This window comes from Haemaphysalis longicornis, unplaced genomic scaffold (genome assembly GCF_048455015.1).
Source record: "Haemaphysalis longicornis isolate Haplotype H1 unplaced genomic scaffold, Haemaphysalis longicornis Haplotype H1 scaffold_5, whole genome shotgun sequence".
NCBI classification, from domain to species: Eukaryota; Metazoa; Arthropoda; class Arachnida; order Ixodida; family Ixodidae; genus Haemaphysalis; species Haemaphysalis longicornis.
This window is the reverse complement of record NW_027526385.1, coordinates 101,417,762-101,439,121: the sequence shown is the minus strand read 5'-3', so window position 1 is coordinate 101,439,121 and position 21,360 is coordinate 101,417,762. Positions and strand designations below refer to the sequence as shown.

The window sequence follows — 21,360 nt, the reverse complement described above, 5'->3', positions numbered from 1 at the left end:
AAAACCGACAATTAATATTTGCAGGTGGTTGTAACATTTCATTCTACCTATTCGTAAGCTTAGCAATGATGCAATCACAATGTCCGTCCAATGTCCCGTGGCCTGACAGAAGTTTCTCGCCAGACACGTGCGGTTCTTGTTCACGTCTTTAGAGGAGCCACGAAAACAAAATACAGGATTGTTTCATTCGAAAGGTTGCCTAGTTGTAATCATACTGACACCACTTTTAACACAAACTTTGCTCAAATAAGCTATATAATGAGGAAAAAAGGGAATGGCCATGCGACCCACTAGCTCATTTCCCGCAACACAAGCTATGATGTCATATGTGCCGAGCTGTGCGATTGGCTGAGGCCGGCATCAGCAAACGCAAATTAGGCACAGCTTGTAAGCTTGCCGAACCAGTTTTTTTGCGCCTAAATGTAATGCATATTCATTTTACACCAGTAACAATGGTGCGGTAAACAACGAAAGTTGCGAAAATACACGTAAGCATAGAAGTATACCGATGCACACTGCTGCTGGTACAGGGCTCACTATGCTTTTTTTATCTGCCCAGCACTCCGCTGCTTTGGAGTTCTTATACGACACTGGTCGATTGGCATAAGGGACATTGTATTACATGACCCTGTTTGTCGAGTATACCCCACGTTTCGCAAAACGATTACTTTCTACTGTGACAAAAACCAGCTACACAACCCCCTTACCAGCCTGTCCGGGGCTGGTAGGTCCATTTTGCAACGAAAACTTTTTGAGGAACTTTCACGGTAAGCAGCACCCCTGGCTGCCGCTGCCGACTGGCCGGCTCTACATGTTTTGTTTGCTGCAATCTATCTTCCTTTGTAGCCATGGAGGAAAAGGAGAGGCCTATTTTCCTTTGTCATGGAGGAAAAGGAGAGGCCCTGACATCACTTCTACTGCAGCCGGAAGCGCCATTTCTGCAGGCTGCCTTTTTTTGCTTGTATTTTGCGCGCAAGCGCCTACTCCTTCGCTTTCCCTCGCTCCACTGTCAGCTGCTCCGCTTTTTCCCGCCGACCATTGGCTACTGGGCTGGGCCGTGCAGTGACACAGGCCCTCGGTGGGCCGGCCTCCACCACCGCTCTAGTTCACTCTAGCCGTTGCTAGGGTGCAGTTGCCTTCGGCCTACAATGGCCGCTGAAAAACGTCACTTCTTCCACACTTCTCAAATGCGCCGGTGGCTAGCGCGGCCTCTTCGAAGCTTTCTTTCCTCCATGATAGCCGTAAATAGGCTCGGCTCTCAATTTGATGGCATCATATGGTTCACGAAACAGCAGATATAACTCCAGTGTCAAAAACCCCGGATAAAACAAATTGTGTGTGGCACTGGCTGCAACAGGATATCCCAGGCTAGCCCCTGTGGCAGCCAGCACCACATGCCCATTTTAGTGGGGAGGGCTATAATGGGTCCGAGTATTATTTACCAAAATTGGCTATAATGTCCTGATATGCTTCTTAGTTTTTCAGACTCCTCTTTTGTATCGGCACATAATTATTTTGCCGCGTGTGTTTATGTAAGTAAGCGACTTCTTGGCGCTTGGGCAATTAACGCGCGCCGCGGTGGCGCTAGGGCTAATGCATGCATTAGCTCTACGCTGTACTGAAAGCGAAAACTCCCGCGTGTTGAGATTTTGGCGCGCGTCAAAGATCACTCAGAGATCAGAATTAATCCGCAGACCTCAACTACGGTGGATCATAGCCGAGGTCTTGCTTCGAAAGAGAAACTTGAGACAAAATAGTGTTCACATAGGCGCCGATATTGAGACAGGGCCATTAAAAATGCGCATTTATGACCATCTAGAGCACGCGACCTCCCCTGGAGACAAAGCGAAAAAAAAGAACGAACCCGGGCCCGAGCCGCGGCGCGTAGGGGTTTCTAACCAGGGCGGACTGACCGATCCGCGGCCTTTACGGGCCCCAATACGTTTGTAGTACTGTCAGCGAATGTATGATGCGAGCTAATCAACACTGCTACTGCTGGAACCGGCGCGCATGCCTCTTTCGTACCCGCGAATGTGATTAAAACAGACAAGCAAAAACAATAAACACAGCGAATGCCGCGCGCACGCAGGCCTCCGCTACAGTGCCTCCGCGCAGCGAGTCGGGCGGAGTAGGAATCGGCGGCGACAGGCAGGACGTCAGAAATAAAGGGAGAGGGAGGGATGGCGGGAGGAAGGATGAAGCGAACGAAGAGAGAAAAAAGAAAGAAAGGAAAAGCCATAGGGAACTCCATGATAGGGAAAAGCTTTTGTTCATTAGGCGAAGGTGTCACATAAGCTGGCGACCACCTGCAGCCGCTCCTTTAGCGGTGAGGGCATTCCTGGTCTGGCAACCATGGTAGCCCGCAAAATAAATGCCGGGAAAATTTGCGGGTACGTACGTCAGCCGAAATGCTACGCACATTTTTAATAGCAAAGCAGACCTGCATTCTCCGTTAATTCGCTCCCTGGACGACACATGTCTATCCTCTCGTATACCGTACCCGTCTGCCTTCATGACATCACGCTAGTTTTAAATGCATTTTCATGCCATCTCAGCCTTCAAAATTTAGATTTTTCACACACTTCATGTTAGCATCGACATTTTGACTGCGCACAGGTTCAGGAGGGTAAACGTATCAGCCACCTGGTAAATTTAGCCCCGCGGACATCATAACTGATGTCATAAAATTGTTGGGGAAGATGGCACGAGGGAAACAGAAATTAAAAAAAAAAACTATTAAATAACGATAAGCACCCCCCCCCCCCCCCCCCCGCTTTTCCTCCCAAAAAAAATCAAAACGTGATATACACAGTATGGACTTTCATCTGGTCCTATAGTTAGTGTTTACATTTCACTTCAGCACCACTTTAAAATTCACCAAACCATGCCCAGAAATTCTGACTGATTGATTGTAGGGTTTAACGCGCCGACGCAACGCAGGCGATGAGGCGCGCAGTAGTGGAGGGCTCCGGATTAATTTTGACCACCTGGGGATCTTTAACGTGCGCCGAAATCTCGTACACACGGGCGTTTTTGCTTTTCGCCTCCGTCTGCCCAGAAATACTATATCGCATTTAAAGCGGCCCCGAACCATCCTTAACCAATGTTAGAGCTCATAGAATACCGCACAGCACAGTCCAGACTGCTCTTAGGAACATGTTTTTTGCTTTCCAACCAATTTCGATAGAGCTTCATAGGTTATTCAGTTTTTAGCTGATTTCAAATATCCATTTAGTTTTGATGTAAAGTAACAAGTTTCTAACAATTAAAAATATTTCTTGATTGTTCTTGAGAACAACAGAAAATAAACTGCTTAACGAAAATTATTAGCAAAGCATGAATATATACTAGTTGTGGAGAATGCAATGTTGGAACCGTTTTCTTTTTTTTTTTTTTTGTCTGACAATCGCATGCAAGCTTACATCAATTCTAACTTCTCGGTTTGAAGTACTGAGAACAACTATAAAGAATGCTAATTTAGTGGGGAACATGGGTCTTAAAATAATTTCCTTTAATTTGTAAATAACCTCTGTAAAACTTGTAAGACTTGCTGCTTTTCCCCCACTGAGTTCAAATACACCATTACTTTTTGTGTCAGTCAATTAGTTCCCAAGATAACTAGAGATAATTAGCCATAACACTAGTCTTCATATTTTCTAATACTATGAACCGTGGCGAATGCAATATATGAAGTGGTTGTTTTATTCATCACTTGGAACTAATTTTACAGCTCATTAAACTTTGGCGTTTGAAATGGGCATTCAAAATGGTTCCTTGTCACTGGTTCCACGAAAGTTTAATGAGCTGTAAAATTAGTTCCAAGCGGTGCATCAAAAGACCGATTCCCTTTTTGCACTCACCAGGGTTCACAATATTGGAAAACATAACTACAGTCTAGTCCACTCATAACAATATCCAAGTGCCAAGAAAATCCCATCATTATAACCGATAATTGTTATAAGTGGGTTGCGAAATAACAAGACGGAACAGAGCTCAAAACATTTTATTCGCAAGCCAGCAAGGTCGCACTACTACTTATTTGCGGAAAAGAAGCCACAATCGGTCTCCTTTGTTTGCCGCATGTGAAGCTAGCGCAAATCTTTTCCAAGAGCATCTATAGGTGCTTCACTTAGCTGTGGTAAATGTCCTTGGCAGAAACAAAGTACCCGAAGTACTGTGTCACGCTTTGGGCCTCCTACGAAGACACTACCTGAGTAGGCTGCGCAACTGCGTCATCAGAGTCGTCACTGTTGCACTCTTGGTGCACAATATAACCGGATTGAATTGTTATATCCAATATCGTGGCACTGGAGCATTGTAATAAGCGGTTTATTCTACCAAAGAAAGATTACAAAAGTTGATGGGGCCATAGCTGTTCATCGTTATGTCCAATATATTGTTATAAACGGTATCGTTATAAGTGGACTCGACTGTATTACAGTTTTATGACCAACACTGTTTTGTCGAGCGTTTGACCAAAAATGGCTAATTATCTCTACTTATCTTGGGAACTAATTGACTGAAACAAAAAGTAATGGCACATTTGAAATCAGTGGGAAAAGGCAGCCCAACTGGCAAGTTTCACAGAGCTTACTTAAAAATTAAAAGCAGCTGTTTTAGGAGCAGTACTGGCATTCCATGCAACCGCCACGGCTGCATACAGTGCATAGAATGCACTGTATACAGTGCATACTTGACTAGTGTGAAACGCAGACTTCCATCCTGCACTTGTGAGGACATGTCCAAGACATTTTTCAGCTGACGGTCGTCCCTTTAGCCATGGCAACAAAATACAACTTTCATTCATCAAAAGCGCTGCTTTCTCCGATAACAGTGGTATCAATTTTACCGCAATCTTCAAACAGATAACCGTGATGTACAGGAGAACGGATGATGCTGTGTCAACTCCCCAGCTCACTTCCAGGCAATTTCTTATGACGTCACAGAATCTTGTTCGTGTGATTGGCAGCCGCAGACATAAAACATCAATCACTAAGACGGGCGATTGTAGTGGGGCTCGTAGTTTAACTATGTTTTTTAGTGCTTGCTCACGTTACGTCAATCCTTCCCATGTTACACACTAGCGTAAAATGTCAAAAAGTTTTTCAAAATTCCATGTGCGTTTCCTCAGTTCAAAAACATTTTTCGTGGCTGGAACAAAGCAAAGTGAGCTAACAAAAGCCACTTATAGTGAACCCGGTTTCAACGAAATAGCAGCTACAGCGAGCTACAGCGAACAAATCTTTGTTTCCCGTTATCATTTGTATGCATAGATTTTGCACCCAGATACTATAGCAAAAAGCGCATATAACGAACTGATTTCAGTTTCCCGATGTGTTTGTTATAAATGGGCTCGACTGTATTTCAAATTGAATGAAGCTGTATTTTCGCTGCGTTCTATTTTACAGACAGCTTGGTAGACCACTTACGAAGCAGTCTAATCAGACGTCTAAAGGTAAACGAACAAGATGTGGAATAGCGCAGAGGCCGCTCAACGCAGACGACAACCTCGTAGCAGACATGTTGACAAACGCAAGCCGCATAAACTATTAGCGTTATCAACATAAACATTATGTGATTTAAGAAGTAAACAAAAGCATCTTCATGACTCGTTAATTATACAAAATATTTTAATAAAACAACAAGTTAGTCCATCACGAAATTAATACACAAAAAGGTGGCGCTGGCGTGACTTTTCAGTTTGGACAGGAAGGTAGCCTGCATCCTCGTTGCTGACATTGATGCTGTCTCCGCAAAGCAGTCATGGCTTAACATGGCATACTGTCCGCGAAGGAGGCAAAGAAGCCATCTAAGGGGTCAATTAGAACGCACACTTTGTCTGCATGGCCCTGAATTGTTTCGAGGGGACAGCGGCCTGCAAGGAAGTTTCACCACGAATCCAAACCCTGCCCCCTTCTCCCTCTACAAGCAGAGTAAGAAAGGTGGTCAGGGCGGCAACCGGAAGACCCCGGACCGTGGAGAGGGCGGCGGCGGCCCGAGGAGGCACAACATGCGGAACAGCCACCAGGACCCCTACACGGACGACACGGGGGAGGAAGAGGGGGCGGCCGTGCCTTCCAGAGGGGACAAGACTTCGGAAAGAGGAGGGGGAGACGACTTCCTGCCTTCGGGACGCGCAGACAACAAAGGGCTGAACCGGCGCATGGACTGCATCATTGTGAGTGCTCCGCACGATTGCGGACTGAGTAATTGATCGCAATACAGGGCAACTGCAGGGTAACAGAGTGGATCCCTAGAGAAGGCAAGCGTGGCACGGGGCGGCAAAAAGTTAGATGGGCAGGTGAGATCTAGAAGTTTGCGGGGATAAATTGGTCACAGTTAGCTCAGGACCGGGGTAGTTGGAGATCTATGGGGGAGGCCTTTGCCCTGCAGTGGGCGTACATAAGCTGGTGGTGGTGGTGGTGATGATGATGATGATGAATTAATCGCAAGGTCTCAAGTGCTGTCCAACAGTGCCTCAGCTCAGGGCTGAGAGCGTGGTTAGAGTACCTGTCTGTCGCTGTGATGTAGGAGTTCTGCCTTATCTCCGCGGTACCAAGGGTGGCGCTTCAAGTTTGGCTCAGGCCGACTTAATTTTTTTTTACAACTTTAGTTTCAGTTCTAGTTTTGATGGCCTAAGTTTGTTTTCGGTGCCTTAATTAAGGAGCAACCACATGGAGCATTTTGCTCGTGTCTGGCAGCCGTCGGCATCTCCTGGTGGCGCCATGAAAAATGTTGGAGCGTACAATTTACCCCACCACCATCTGCCAGATTGGCTTGTAGCAAAAAAAAACACCTAATCAGCCAAATACTCTCTCTCTCTCTCCGAATGTAGTTTTACGTCGCCGCTGAGACACTGATGGCCGCCAGACGCAAGCAGAATGCTTCATGTGGTTGCCACTTTAAATGATTGATTTCTGTTTGTTAAATTGCATTATAGTATTAGGTTATGTTATGCTACATTACATTAGGAGAGCAAAGAAGCACCACACATGGCCTTTTTTCGCGAAACAATGGTGACATCTTGTCTATGATGGCCAAGCACTAATTAAATTTTGGTGTTTCCATGCCGTCTTAAGTGGCTGTAGAAATTGGTGCATCCATCCCTAAAGTGAACACTTCAAGTTTCTCGAATGTGTCTCACAGGGGGAGGTCACTAAGAGGAGTCAACCCAGCAATTTTTTTTTATTGTTTGAGCGTGTGAGACGGTTGGTACGAGGCTTGTTAGAGGGGCAAGTGTTATTAACCGGTCATCACACACCATGCAGGACCGTGTGAACCACTGCATCGAGTGGTGCCGACTGAAACCCACGGACAACCGGCTGCGCCAGAACCGCGACAACGAACCGTGCCGGTACTGGGTGAGTGGCGTTCTCTCGCTCTCGTATATACTGTCAAATCTTGTTACTATGAACCCTACATTAATGAATTTTCAAATTTAGGAATATTTTAAGAATACCCACCAGGTTCCCTATATTTTCAAAGTAAAAATATATCACAACTATAAATTTCAATACAGTAGTGCATATTTCAGAATAATGCACATAAGGTATTTTCCCCGTTACAATTTGGCTAAATTCAGCTAAAGGTAACAGCGTCACAACTTCCGCACGAAACAGAAAAGCTGTTTTTCAGTGTATTCCCCGAGTGCAGTAGCTATCATCATCACCATGTCGAGTGCCAACAGCTAGCACCACCACAAAGCTACGGTTTAATGTGCAGTAGCCCGGCAGGCCTAGCCACGGTTGCCTCTTTTCTCTCTCGTTATGTTGGGTGACGTGGACCGGTCATTCGTTCTTCACGCTAATCACGCTTGCGGGCAGGTATTTTTTTGTTCTGGCTGATTTCGCTGCAAAGTTTGTGTGAGCTCTAAAGATGAATGCAGCTAGCCACAAAGCAAAGAAGAAATGAGAGCAGTCATCATCTTTAGCGACGATGACGACGCGAAGGAAGACGACTGTGGTTCACCGAACACAGAAGATGAGATCGTGTCAAACATTGAGGTTTTAGAGCACATGACCAAATTCTGCACTCGGTTCAATGACGTAACCGACGAGGTATTGTGCAAGGTGGAATATGTATAGGCATTCCTAATCGGTCGTGTGTGCTGCACGGGCAAGAACAAAATGATTCCTTCAAATAATAGCTTTGAAGCGAGCGCAACATTTTCGAGAGTTTGCCTGTCTGCACACGCATCTACTGCGAACCTACATCATTTTCATTCCTATATGTTTGAGCACCGACTTATAACCAACAGTTTTTCATTACAACGATATTTCAAAATAACGATTTTCAGTGGTCTCGCGTGATTCGTTATATCGAGATTTGACTTTATATAGTATCACATTTTAGTTTAGCTGTTGTTGCTGCTGTTGTAAATGAAAAAAGGATGAGGGCGTGCACCACTCTGTGTCACACGTCCCAGGCCCTCATGGAGCTGACTTAGAGAAACAACATAAAAACCAAAGCAGTGTTCGTCTTCACAGCTCAACTGCAAAACAGAATGTCATACAGGTGAATGAGTGGAACTCAGAACTCAGTCGACCACCAAATTTCCCCCACCCCTGTTTCTTTATTCCAGAAAGGAGACTCGAAGAACAAGTGGATGCAGAGTGGCGTCTGCCGCAACGGGAGGTGCAGCTGACCACCAGGTCACCAGAAAATCTTTTTCTTCCGTCGTGTGTTTCATCTTGCCTGTGTGTCCATCAATAAAAGTAGCGTCCAGTCTTGTCACGCCCAAACACGTGTTTTCTCATCGACAATCTCCTGTGAAAGTCCTTCAATGTCGGTACAACGATCGTCAATGAAATTACAAAAGTGTTTAAGGAGCTATGATGATTTATCAGAACCGGCACACCAGAGCTCACACAGCACACTTGTTCTCTCACACTACCCACGCACCGAGTCTCCCCCATTCTCGTCCGATTGTGTCGTTAAGTTCGATCAAGTTGCCGATGAACTCCTTACCCCCCATGAAGCTGAACAGCTCCTTTCACAGCTTCAACCCTTTTTGCTTAAAAGCAAGAAAATTCCTTGCGCCGTGCAACGAAACCTGATAACTAGATAGTTTGCTTTGCACATAATTTGCTTAACTCTTTCATTACTGCGCCTATTCAAAATCGTCCAATTTGAACGATACTTTTGGAGCGCCTTTTCATAGCATTCCAGGCGTTACTCGAACAAGTAAAGCTGTTTGGAGTTAGATCGGAAAATGGCCTTTCAAAATCAGTCTTGTTTTCATTTTTGCAACAAAAACATGATTTTTGACACACATTTGAATCACCTGAGTGTAGAAAAGGGGTGTGGTCATCGCGCATCACTGCTACCAACAAAGAGGGTGTGCAACTCGTAATTACTCTGCACCAGCGCTTGTTTTTTCCTATCAGGGCGTGAATGGGGAACCAGCAAATGATTTTCAATCGTCAGGTTCACACTCTGACAGTAATAATCCCAGAAACCGGCTGAAAATGTCAAGCAGTGCCTGGTTGCAAAGCTACTTTATGATTTTAGGCAGTTTTATTGCCTTTGCGCACGTTGTTCTAAGTACTGTGGTAGTTCTACTTACCCCAGGACCATTCGCAGTTTACAACAGTTTCGGTTTCGTTTCTGCATCGCGAAATTCATATTTAGCACTACTACGCAGTTACCCAACTTCAAGGCTACCTGCCATGGCGCCTGAAGCGTCCGCGACTGATCCTCGAACAAAGCACGGCGCTCCTGATTTCCCTCCACCCTAACCCGATTTCTGGGATACGAACTTCAGATGCAAGTCAAAAGATCACACCCAGTCGCCAGATATCTGTTCCTCCGAGGACAGCGCTTCAAACCGGCCTTACACACTGCCAGCTGTTCACCTTCCAGTTTCGTTTCCATAAGAGGGTATCTCCGGGGGTCTAGTGTTGCTGATTAGATTAACTTTCTATTCGGATGGAGTCTCTGATAAGTTTGTGTACTGTTTCATTTCAAAAATGTAAGGTGGCGCTACAATGGAGGAGGCTCGTTGTGCTGATCTTTTTTATCGTGCAATAGCTACTCGGCCAAAGTTAGCGGGGTATGATTCTAGCGCATCGCACCTCATTCCTGCAAGCAAGGCTAAAATTGCGAGTCAGAATATGATACTAATGCTCAACTTTATGTTTTGAGAGATAACTGACCGTGAACGTCAACAAGCATCTGCCACGGACTTCCGTTTTCAACTTCATGCATGTTTTTCCGTATCGCGTGCTTGTCCCAAATATTGTGCTGGCTGTAAATGGGAAGTCAGTCATTAACAAGATGTTTTTACATTATGTGGGGGCAAATTGGTGCCTCTGATAATGTCAAACCGCTAGATTTCTTCCATGACACCACCCGAAATTGCACATTTTGAATTGGAGGTTGTGCTTCACCGCATGACACGAGCACCGTGCGTGCTAACGTTTTTTTTTTTTACATCTTACAAACTGTTCCGCGCACGTCGACATTTTTTCTACGGCGTGTTTTTGAAATGCTTCCCTACAAAAAGGATATTCTAATTTTTTTCTACTACCGGTGGTTTGTTATACACGACTCCTTCTTTATCACTTTTTTCGACATTTTGACAATTTTTGGCAACTATGATATCTGAAAACATTTCAAAAACTGGTGTTATTGTAAAGGCCGTTAAATAATCTGCATTTTGTGTTCCTGTAATTAGTACACAACCAATTTTTTTAGCAGAAAAAATGTTTTCTTGGACACCTAAAAATCGGTCAATTTTCCCGCAGTAATGAAAGTTAAAAATGCTGCCCATCCTTAAAGGAGCCCTGAAAGGCGTTTCGAGCACACTAAATGAAGTAGCGCAATCGTTAGATTGGGTCGTCAACGTCATCTGTGCCAAGTATTGCTCTTTTACGCGCAGCGGAAAGCTCACACTTTTGTTGCAAAGTTTGTCGCTTTTTTCTCACCCTTCCCTTCGTGTTTTTGGATGCCGCCATCTTCACATGTCTACGTCATCGATTCCCATATGTTCGTCATGAGCTAGACATCCTGCTATTGGGCGGCTTTTTCACGCAGTTCCGGCAAAGAGATGAGTCGTCTGCTCATCGTCGGCTCGCCGGCTGATCTGCCAGCGGAGTGCCGGAGTGCTTGGACATTTTACGACAAACGAAACAAATATAAACAAACGCTTAACTGTTTGTATTGAATGCAACACGGCCATAACATGACATGGATATTCTCTTACCTGAGTACGTTCCATAAAGAAAGCGTTGAAGCCCCGTGGCACTTCTTTCGTGCAATCGCGGAGAACGCCCCGAGCCGAATGCCCGGGTTTCACGGATATTTTATTCAACTTAAAACAATCCAGAGATGCGTTTCGAACGAACACAACGTCACAACATGCGTTGCAAGTCCGAACCGCGATTGACAGACGATCGGTTGCCTCCTCCTGCCCGTCGTAAATTCGGCACTCACCTCGCGCGTGGTTTGCGGGGACGAACAGCAAGTCACTTAACTCTGGCGCGCAAGCCGAGATGGCTTTTAGCCACGCACACTGCACATACCCCATGCGAGGTTGAGTCGTACGTCGCTCGAGAAAGATAATCCAGAACATGGGAAGCACTATCCACCCGCAGAAGCACAACGTCGCATTTCATCGCGAAACAAAGGCGTTCACAACACAGACACCATCGCCTCCTGTAATGCCAAACGCATCTCACACTTCCCAATGGGAGTGAGTGGTACGCCTGCAGTGCCCACATGTCGCGAAGTGGGGCCCCAAGCTGAACCGGGATCACGCAACCGTAACTGACTTCTGGGCCGGTTTGTGCCTTGTTGCCAAGGCAACCGATGTTTGAGATTGTCAAAGAAATGGCGCTCGCTCCAGCGCTAGAAAGCTCAGAGTGGTGCCGGAGCATGTTTTGCCAACGTTGCCGCTCTCCACCACGCGCCGCCCCAAGCTGAACTGGTCACATGATTGAAGCGTTTTGTGCACGGGTTCTGTATCGGTATAAAATGTCTTTTTAACATGCCGCCGGCAGGAATTACCACCACCGCAAAATAAGACCTGGCACCAGCGGGGCCACGTCCGATACGGCGCTTTTTGGATAAACATTGCGCGGTGCATGAAAGGGACCGAGCGCACGATCCTCCCCGAGCGGCTGCGAGTTCGCGCCGATAAAAAGTCACGTACCGCCGATAGCAACTTCAGCAACGCACACCGCGAAAGGGCAAGGCCAGGCCGCCGCACAAATGCGGCCAGATTTTTCGTTCGCTTTCCCAGCCTTGAGCAGAGTGCGGGATTCATGGTGTCAACAAAGCTTGCCCGTAACAGACGGCAGTATGAGGAGCGCCATAGTGGAAGTTCGTCACCGCTGAAGCGCGCAGCATCATGGGAGGGAAGGCTCTCGCGCCGTCAACAGCGAAAGGAGGAGGAAACGCGGCGCGACGATAATGCGCGGTTTTTGATTTACGATTTCTCAGCTAATACTCATCGCTTTAACAAAATTCGTGCGGGAGGAGATTGCTAATACACTGTCTTATTTGGTTACATGTACATCCATGCATCGGCGGTGTAGAGGGCGCTACATGCCATTCATGCTATATATTGTTGTGACAAATAAAGGTGTGCGTCATTCGTTCTGCTAGCACCGCTCCAGGCTCCAGTCACTCACTAGTGTTGGCGCGGCTATTGCAGCCGTCAGCACACATTCCCCTACATGGTGTCAGAAGTGGGATAGCTGAGTACGGTCGTCACTGCCGCTGCTAGTTTCGTGCGATGGCAAGCAAGTCAGAGGCCACATTTGCTGGGATACCTGGACTACATCCGCCACCGAGCTTCGACTTCGCCGACCCAAGTGCGTGGCCTACCTGGATTGAGCAGTTCGAGGACTATGGGTTCGCTACAGGACTGCACCAAGCTACAGACGAGGTCAGGGTACGAACACTTCTTTACTGCATGGGTACTCAGGCTCGACGTGTTCTAGCATACTGTATTTGAACTTATCTGCCGAAGAAATTCGGGCATACAGCGTTGTGAAAAGCAAGTTCACTTCGTATTTCGTGCACCCTGGCAATGAAGTTCATGAAAGTTATCGTTTTCACAAGCGGACGCAGCAAGCAGAAGAAAGCGTGGATGCTCTTTATTGCGCATTGCGAAACATGGTAAAGAAATGCAACTACGGCTCAGCTTCCGTCGAGGACAGGCTTGTTCGGGATCAATTTATCATCGGTTTGTTGGACAGCAGGTTATCGGAACAGCTATGCCGCACACCCAACTTATTGCTCGACAAAGCGCTCATGCATGCGCGACTGCACGTGTGAAACCCAGTTATCGGCACCAATCTCCGTTGATGCAGCAAAATACAGGCCAGCGCCAAGGCAGTCACGTAATCAAGCGCAAGGATCAAGGGAAACGCCCCCCGCCGCCACGCACCGATTGTGCCATTTCTGCGGATGAGATGCGCATCCACGGGAATTTTGCCCCGCCAAAAGAGCCGTTTGCAAGTTTTGCAAAAAGAAAGGACATTTTGAAGCTGTTTGCTTAGCTAAACAACGTTCACAAAGCAGGCAGTCGCACGCTATCGAGATGCATGCCGTGAACACCAGTCGCAAGGCGAAAGCCAAGTTTGCTCGTGTTCAAGTGAATGGTGTACCGCTAGAGTTCAAAGTCGACTTGGGAGCAGAAGTTACTATTGTTCCAAGCACTTTTCCCAGAGTACCTTCGCAACGCGAAAAACCGGAGGGTCATTTCACTGGTCCAGGAAACCATCCCTTGAAGGTATCTGGCCAATTCACAGCTACATTGGAGTGGAAGGGCCGCAGCTGTGGGCAGCCAGTGTACGCCATGCCTTCACAGACTACTCCTCTTCTGGGCTACCCTGCTATCCTCGCATTGGGTGTTGTTAAGTTCATCAATGCTGCCGAGCGAGGTGAAAAACAAGCTTGCTCTGCAAGTGACTCAGCCCCGGGCCAGGATATTGTCACGAAGACAAGGACGATGCAGTTGTCTTGAATGAGAGACACGTTTATTGGAGCGAACTTGTGCTTCCCTAACAACTCAAAAGAATACAGAGGCGGCGAAGCAGTGGTCAACAAAGTGACTTGCGTCGGCGAGCGTCGCAGAATCGAATGCCCCGGCGTCTGCTCTGCAGGCTTTTTATCTTTCGGCGCGCGTGGTTCTCGAACCGTCGATTCGCATCGAGAACATTGTAGATCCAAGAAGATTATTCCAAGCTGTTCACGTTAGATCGGAATGCTCTCCCTATCACAACAGATAACACATGCGGCACAGAAAGAAAGAATGGAACACGCGCTTCCCTTGGCGCAGAGATAACACAGACCGGCGCAGCCGGGCGGTAAAAGCAAAACACAAATAAACAAACCCAATGTACGGTTCGCGGCAATATCTTTGAAGGGCTAGGTACAGTAGGGGAGGAGTACACGATTCGACTCAAGCCAAATGCAAAACCATTCGCTCTCAGTGTACCTCGCAGAATTCCCATCCCTCTGTATAACACGGTAAAGCAGGAGCTGGACCAGATGGAAAAGCAAGGCGTTATAAGGTGCATTACGAAGCCGACACCATGGTGTGCCAGACTTGTCGCAGTACCGAAGGCATCGGGCGGATACTGAATATGCGTAGACCTAACGAAGCTTAACAAAGAGGTTCTCTGCGAAAGGCACATGCTTCCAACGGTCGAATGGGTACTCGGGCAGCTTGGAGACGCAAAAGTGTTCTCGAAACTCGACGCCACAGCAGGGTTTCACCAAGTGCAGTTGTCTCAAGAATGCCAAGAGTATACCACATTTGTCACACCATTCGGACGCTACTGCTACTGCCGTCTTCCTTTCGGACTGACTTCGGCACCAGAGTATTTTCAGCGTGAAATGGCTCATATTTTGGAGGGACAGCAAAATGTCGTCAACATGATAGATGACATCCTCGTCTTCGGAAAAGTCACTGGTGTTGGCGCGGCTATTGCAGCCGTTAGCACACATTCCCCTACAGGCGGAAGGTATTTCAGGACCCCTTTAAGGGGGCACATTGGTCTCAAAACAACTTCTTTTAATTTCAAGTAAACTTTGTGAAGCTTGTCAGGCTTGCTGCTTTTTTCCCACTCGTTTCAAATATGACATTATTTTTTGAGGTGGTCAATTAGTTCCCAAAATAATTAGTGATAATTAGCCATTTCTGGTCAAACAATAGACAAAACAGTGCTGGTCATAAAACTGTTATCTTTATAATATCCAATACTATGAACCCTGGTGAATGCAATAATCAATGCATCGATTAGAATTAATTTTACAGCTCATTAAACTTTGGTGGCACCAGTGGCAAAGAACCATTTTTGAAACAGCGTAGTTTAATGAGGTGTAAAATTAGCTCCAAGCGATGCATCAAAGAACTGCTTCGATTATTGTATTATTCTTAAAGAGTTCCAATATGTTCCAAGATACTGTATTTTCACGTTCCAAAATACCGTAATTCTGTTCCAAAATACCATTTTTGCACGTATAACCCGCACCAAAAATGTGAAAATTTCAGTGGCATAGTAGGGGTGCGAATGATATGCGGGGTTCTTCCTTTAGTGCAGCTTCACAGCAATGCGCGTTGTGCCGTGAAGCTCCTCCGCAGTAACACTGACTAAGCCTTCCATGGCAGCGATTGTGCAAAACATACAAGGACAAGGAAGGAAAAACAAGGACGGGAGCACTCTAACAGCTCAATTTTTTTAGTGAATTGTGACTTTCGCCTTGCAGTCAGTGTTCTATTTGCTAAATATATACGCTTTTTCTGTCTACACAGTATGTGATGTGTCGCTTGAGCAGTAGCTTTGGTGCAGCCTTGCCTGTATCAAATGTGCGGGCCATATGCGAGGATTTTTGCTTCTTTTCCGGCAGGGTGAAAGTGGGAGTGCGGATTATATGCAGGGACAGGTTATACGCGCGAAAATATGCTAGGTACAAGCCCAGCACTTCGGGTGCGAAGCAAAAACATTAAACTTGTTGATATGCCGTGCCCCACCTATAAACCGACATAAAAGATACCAAACTACTTTTATTTGTGACAACAGTGCACAGAATGGAAATAAGAGAACGTTTTTCGATACAACAGAATGGAAATAAGAGAACATTCTTGGATACAAAAACCATGTGTCTTGAAAAAAAATTACACCATCTCTCCGAAGGGAACTACCGTATTTTCGCGATTCTAAGCACCCCCCCTAACATCGGGGAAAAAATTCCGAAGTTCGCCTGCGAATCTAAGCACCCCTTTATTTTCAAGGACGCGCGCGTAGCCAATGCCGCCAAGCGCTTTTGCTCCAAAGACGCCGCAGCATCTAGTTATAGCATCAAAGAGGCCACTAGCAAGTAGTTCTGAGTGTGAATAAAATTGGCACAGAAAAAGGCGACTACGGCTGACTTTCGGCGTTCGCGTGCGCCAACTTTTACCAGCTGCTCTTTCAACGGACGTAGGGGAGAGATGGCAAGGGAGGCGCAGCAGAGAAATGAAAAGGGGCCGAGCAAACGCCTCGACTTGGAGCAACACCCTCTCAGTTGCTTGGAGGGAGCGGCTTTACAAAACGTGACGTCAAGACCTCTCCCTCCCCTAACCATTTGCCGAGGCCGTCTGGACACGTGGTTGTGCGCTTCTGGTTCCCGAAACACACAAGAGATGGCGGCACAGAAGTCGGCGGCGCTTGGTGGTGGGTCCGGTCCGGCAGGTCCGGCGGCGGGCATATCTGGGCGGTTTGCGGCGCGCAGAGGTCGCACGCAGGCGTTCCTTTGTTCTGTTGTTGTTCCATATTTGTGATGTGGGTATGACTTCTAAAAGGTCTTCGTACAGCTTGAAGTTCAAGCAAGCTGCAATCGCGTTTGGCGAAGCTAATAGAAACCACAGTGCTGCCGCGGAATTCGGCGTGGACCGTGCCTGCATCATCAGGTGGAGAAAGCAGAGGGATCAAATTTTTAAAGGCGCCGTGACACAGAAGAAGTTTACGGGACCGCGAAAGGGCCGACATCCCCAACTCGAGGAGGAAGTTTGCGAATTTGTTCGCAGCGAACGATGCAGTGGTTTTGCTGTGACTGCCGACGCCATCCAGGCGAAAGCGATGGAGATCGCCGGCAGAATGCAGATTCCCCGCGCAGTCTTCCGTGCAAGCCGCGGCTGGGTTGAACGGATGATGCGAAAAAATGAATTTTCGTTGCGCCGCCGCACAATGATCTGCCAAAAGCTGCCGGGAGATTTTGACGACAAGCTTGTCGCTTTTCAGAAGTATGTCATAGGCCTCCGCCGAGATCACGACTACAGTTTTGGCCAGATCGGCAACGCAGATGAGACGCCAGTGTTTTTTGACATGCCGAGTGCCTACACAGTGAATGAGGTAGGGGCGCGAGAAGTGAGAGTGAAGACGACCGGATACGAGAAACAGCGCGTCACAGTGATGTTGTGCATAACCGCTGACGGCCGTAAGCTCCCACCGTACATCATTCTGAAGCGGAAGAGCATGCCGAAGAATGAACCTTTTCCTGGTGATGTCATCGTAAGGGTACATGAGAAAGGGTGGATGAAGGCGGAACTGATGTCCGATTGGATCGAAGTGGTGTGGCAGCGGCGCCCGGGGGCAATGCTCGGCGGACCATCCAGCACGCGATCTATGCTGCTGTTGGATGCGTTTCGCGGCCATCTTACCCCGGAGGTGAAGAGGAGGCTGCGAAAGAGCAACTGCGACTTGGTCGTCATTCCAGGTGGAATGACGCCAGTGTTGCAATCCCTGGATGTCTCGGTGAATAAACCGTTTAAGGCGTACCTTTGCCAGGAGTACAAAGAGTGGGTGCGGGACCCCGACCGGAAGAAGATGCCGACGGGAAAGTTGCAGAAAGCGTCCCCATCGACGATAGCAACCTGGATTTCCAGTGCGTGGAAGCGGATTGAAGTGGATACCATCACGAAGTCGTTCAAGAAGTGTTCTATCATGAACCATTTGGACGGAACGGAGGACGATTTGCTGTGGGACACAGAGAGTGGCGGCTCGCGTAGTGCCACGGACTCAAGTGAGAGCGATGGGGAGAGCGAGTGAGGGACTATCGGACCCAAACGGTGGGTTCGCTGTCTGAAAGGGTCCATGTGGTTACCCTTTAGTTTTCTCTTGGTAAATGTCAAATAAAATGTTACTTCCCATGCCAATTTTGTCGAAATATTGCCGCCGAAAGGAGGTGGGTTTTTGGATTTTTTGAATCTAAGCACCCCCCCCTCACTTTGAGTGCCGGGACCTTGAAAAAAAAGGGGGTGCTTAGAATCGAGTAAATACGGTATGTGGTGATGCAAAGCAGAATTGTTAGCATTCATTCAGTTCAGTTGCATAAAAGAATAGAAGGAGTTCCCTCAAGCAAAGCAGTAGATGGCACTGGGGGTGCACACAGGAAATGCCGGGCTTGTGCCCACCAGGGAACGGAATCACACCAGGAGCACGCAACTGCTGCGACAGATTTCCCTCTAGTATATACAGTCCAGTCCACTTATAACAATATCCAAGGACCAAGGAAATTTCATCGTTATAACTGATAATTGTTATAGGCGGGTTGCAAAATAAAAAGACGAAACAGGGCTCAAAAATATTTTATTCGCGTGCAAGCAAGGCCGTAATACTATTCATTTGCGGATAAGAAGCCGTAGTTGGTCAGCTTTGTTTGGCGCATGCAAAGCTGGCGCACATCTTTTCCTAGGTGCTCCACCTAGCTGAGCGAAAGCGGCGAAAGGTCCTTGGTGGAAACGCGGTCCCTGAGGGACTGCAACATGCATTGGGCCACCTGCGAAGATCCACCTGCGAAGATTGGGCCACCTGCGAAGGGCCTGCCTGAGTAGGCTGCGCGACTGCGTCGTCAGCGCTGTCACTGTCAGAGCTGTTCGCAGCACGTATCGGCACAACGATCGCCTCTTCAGCGAGGCACTCAAACGATTCCAAAACATCGGCCCCGAGAAGGAGGAGGAATAACTTTAATTGCACAGCATGTCAGCCCTCAACGCGCTGGATGAGAGTGGATCCCTCTTCACAGGATTCCATATGCTGCCTTCACCACCTGGCCCCTGGTAACCAGCCGTAGCTGATCCTCCAAGGCGGGGCTGGACAGCAAGATCTCCCATCGCTCGCTAGGGGTAAGGGTGGGGTTCTTAGTGGAGGAGTTGCTGATGAGGGATGGGTGTTTTGGGCTGACGTCGCACTCTCCTATCATGTGGCGAAGAGTACCGAGCTGCTTGCATAACGGGCAGGTCTTGTCGTACTGATTTGGGAACATGCTATTCAGTAAGCGAGGGTGAGGGAAAGATCCTGACTGAATCTGTCGATACAGTACTTGCTGCTCCCGCGTGAGTTCTGGGTGCGGGGCAGGAAGTTTCTGCCTATCCTCTCGATAGTGCCGTACTATCTCTCTGTAGTTCACCATGGGTTCACCTCTGGCCTCCTCCTCAGCCGTTGCCCGGTACGTCAACGCGCGGGCCTGTCGGTGGGCAATGTCCCTTCGTAGAAAAACGGGGGCAGTTGAAGAGGCACCCAGCCAAATCCAAAGCGGCGCACACGTGACACAACAAGCGAACACGCGAGCGTGCACGGGGAAGGAAAAATGTTCTCCACATCCTCTTGCTTCTTTGTAAGCAGTGAAGTCGACTCGTTTTTTGAGGGGTGCATGGAATTCGAGGCGCATTCCAGATTGCGGCACATGCCGCCGGCATGGTCAGCGTGGACAGCCAGCAGCAGGTCACATTTTCGGTGCACGCTGTACTGTATTCTATCGTTAAATCCGATATCGTAGCACTGGAGCATCGTAATAAGCAGTTTATTTTACCCTAGAGCGCATAGAAAAGTGGACAGTGCCGTAGCTGATCATCGTTATGTCCGATATCATATATTGTTACGAACAGTATCGTTGTACTGTACTTACCCGATTCTAACGCGCACCCAATTTTCCAGGCAAAAAACCAAAAAAACTTGCACCTCCGACTGTAAAGCGCATGGAACTTTGTGAGCAAGAAAAACGAATGTGAGAGAAACGGCTGATTTCTTTCCCAAAGTAAAATCACTGATCTTACTCCTCGTCACTCTCCGAGAGCTCCTTGTCGCTTTCCGCTGACCACAACATCTCGTCGTTGGTGCCATCAAGCGCGTTCGCAATGCCACACTTCTGAACTAACGTTCAACCATGGTCGATGGGATGGTGGCTCACGCCTCGCACACCCATCCCGCGAGCTTCTCCAGAGGCGCACGCTTCAGCCGACCGCTCGTTTTAATCGCGTGAGTGCCGCTCATAAGCCACTCGTGGAAGCAGCGCACCGTCGTTGCCGCTGCTGCCATTGCTGTTATCAAGTGCGCAAGTAAAACGATTTGAAGATTTGTGTGAACACCGATACGCACAAGCTTCGTCCGTCCAAAAAATCGTTGCTAAAAGCTTTGGCGCCATCTTGAGATGGCGATGGCGATGGGTGGGACGAAATTTCCGCTGTTTCGGCGGTTTCGGTTTCGTATCCGATTCTAACGCACATGCGATTTTTCGGCCTATTTTTCCGGAAAAAAAGTACGCGTTAGAATCGGGTAAGTACGGTAAGTGAACTCAACTGTGTTAGTACGAAACTCTATGGCTGATACGAACTAACTTGAGCAGCAGCAAAAGAGAGAGCTCACCCAGTGCCAGTGAACAGAGTCGAGCTTGGTCCCCTCCTTGGTGCACTCCTGAAGTCCCGAGGCGTCACTCCACATGTACCGGTCCGTGAGCAGGCCCCGGGGAGCGAAGCCCGAGATGGGGTTCCACCGCTGGTTTTCGTAGATGTACACGCACTTAAGGTCCGACATGGGGCCCACCCGCACATTGTGGCCCGACACGCCTGTGTTGCACAAGAAAGACGGAAGAGGAAAACATTGAGCGGTTGCTCTGCTGAACGTGCACTGCAAACTCCAAGTGTGGGGCCATAGCGTTTCATGCTAGTAATATACACTAGAGGGAAATCCGGTGCTGCAATTGCATACCGTCATGGGGGCTTGGCTTGCCTTGGCTTGCCTTGGCATGACTTGGCATGACTTGGCATGACTTGCTTGCCATGACTTGGCTTGCCACATGGCTTCTTTTTGCTAAGCTAAAATCAATGAGGGTAACATTTCTTTCTTGTTCATCTTGCATGACACTTCTAACTAATCCCTCGTGAATAAATATTTTTGAGCTCCACTTTCCTGTTATCGAAACAACTTCAAATAATCTTCCCATTAGTATAGTTGCTCTTTTGCCACCACCGATAACTACAGAGATTGTTGGCAAGCCATGCCAAGTAATGATAGAATGCTTCTTCGTGAAACATGACGGCACGCCCACTAAATCATAGCTCACCTACGCGCTAGTGCCAGATTTCCCTCT

The 21,360-nt window shown here is 47.7% G+C and overlaps 1 protein-coding gene across 2 annotated transcripts in view; it reads right to left on the bottom strand.

Moving 5' to 3' along the window:
• The window catches only part of Pex23 (tectonin beta-propeller repeat-containing peroxin 23), a 106,187-nt gene that overhangs the window by 37,714 nt on the left and 47,113 nt on the right, over positions 1-21,360 (bottom strand). For both annotated transcript variants that reach the window (XM_077671035.1, XM_077671034.1), the window contains one exon: positions 20,637-20,836. In XM_077671035.1, coding sequence (XP_077527161.1) covers positions 20,637-20,836 — 200 coding nt within the window. The remainder of the gene's footprint in view (positions 1-20,636; positions 20,837-21,360) is intronic.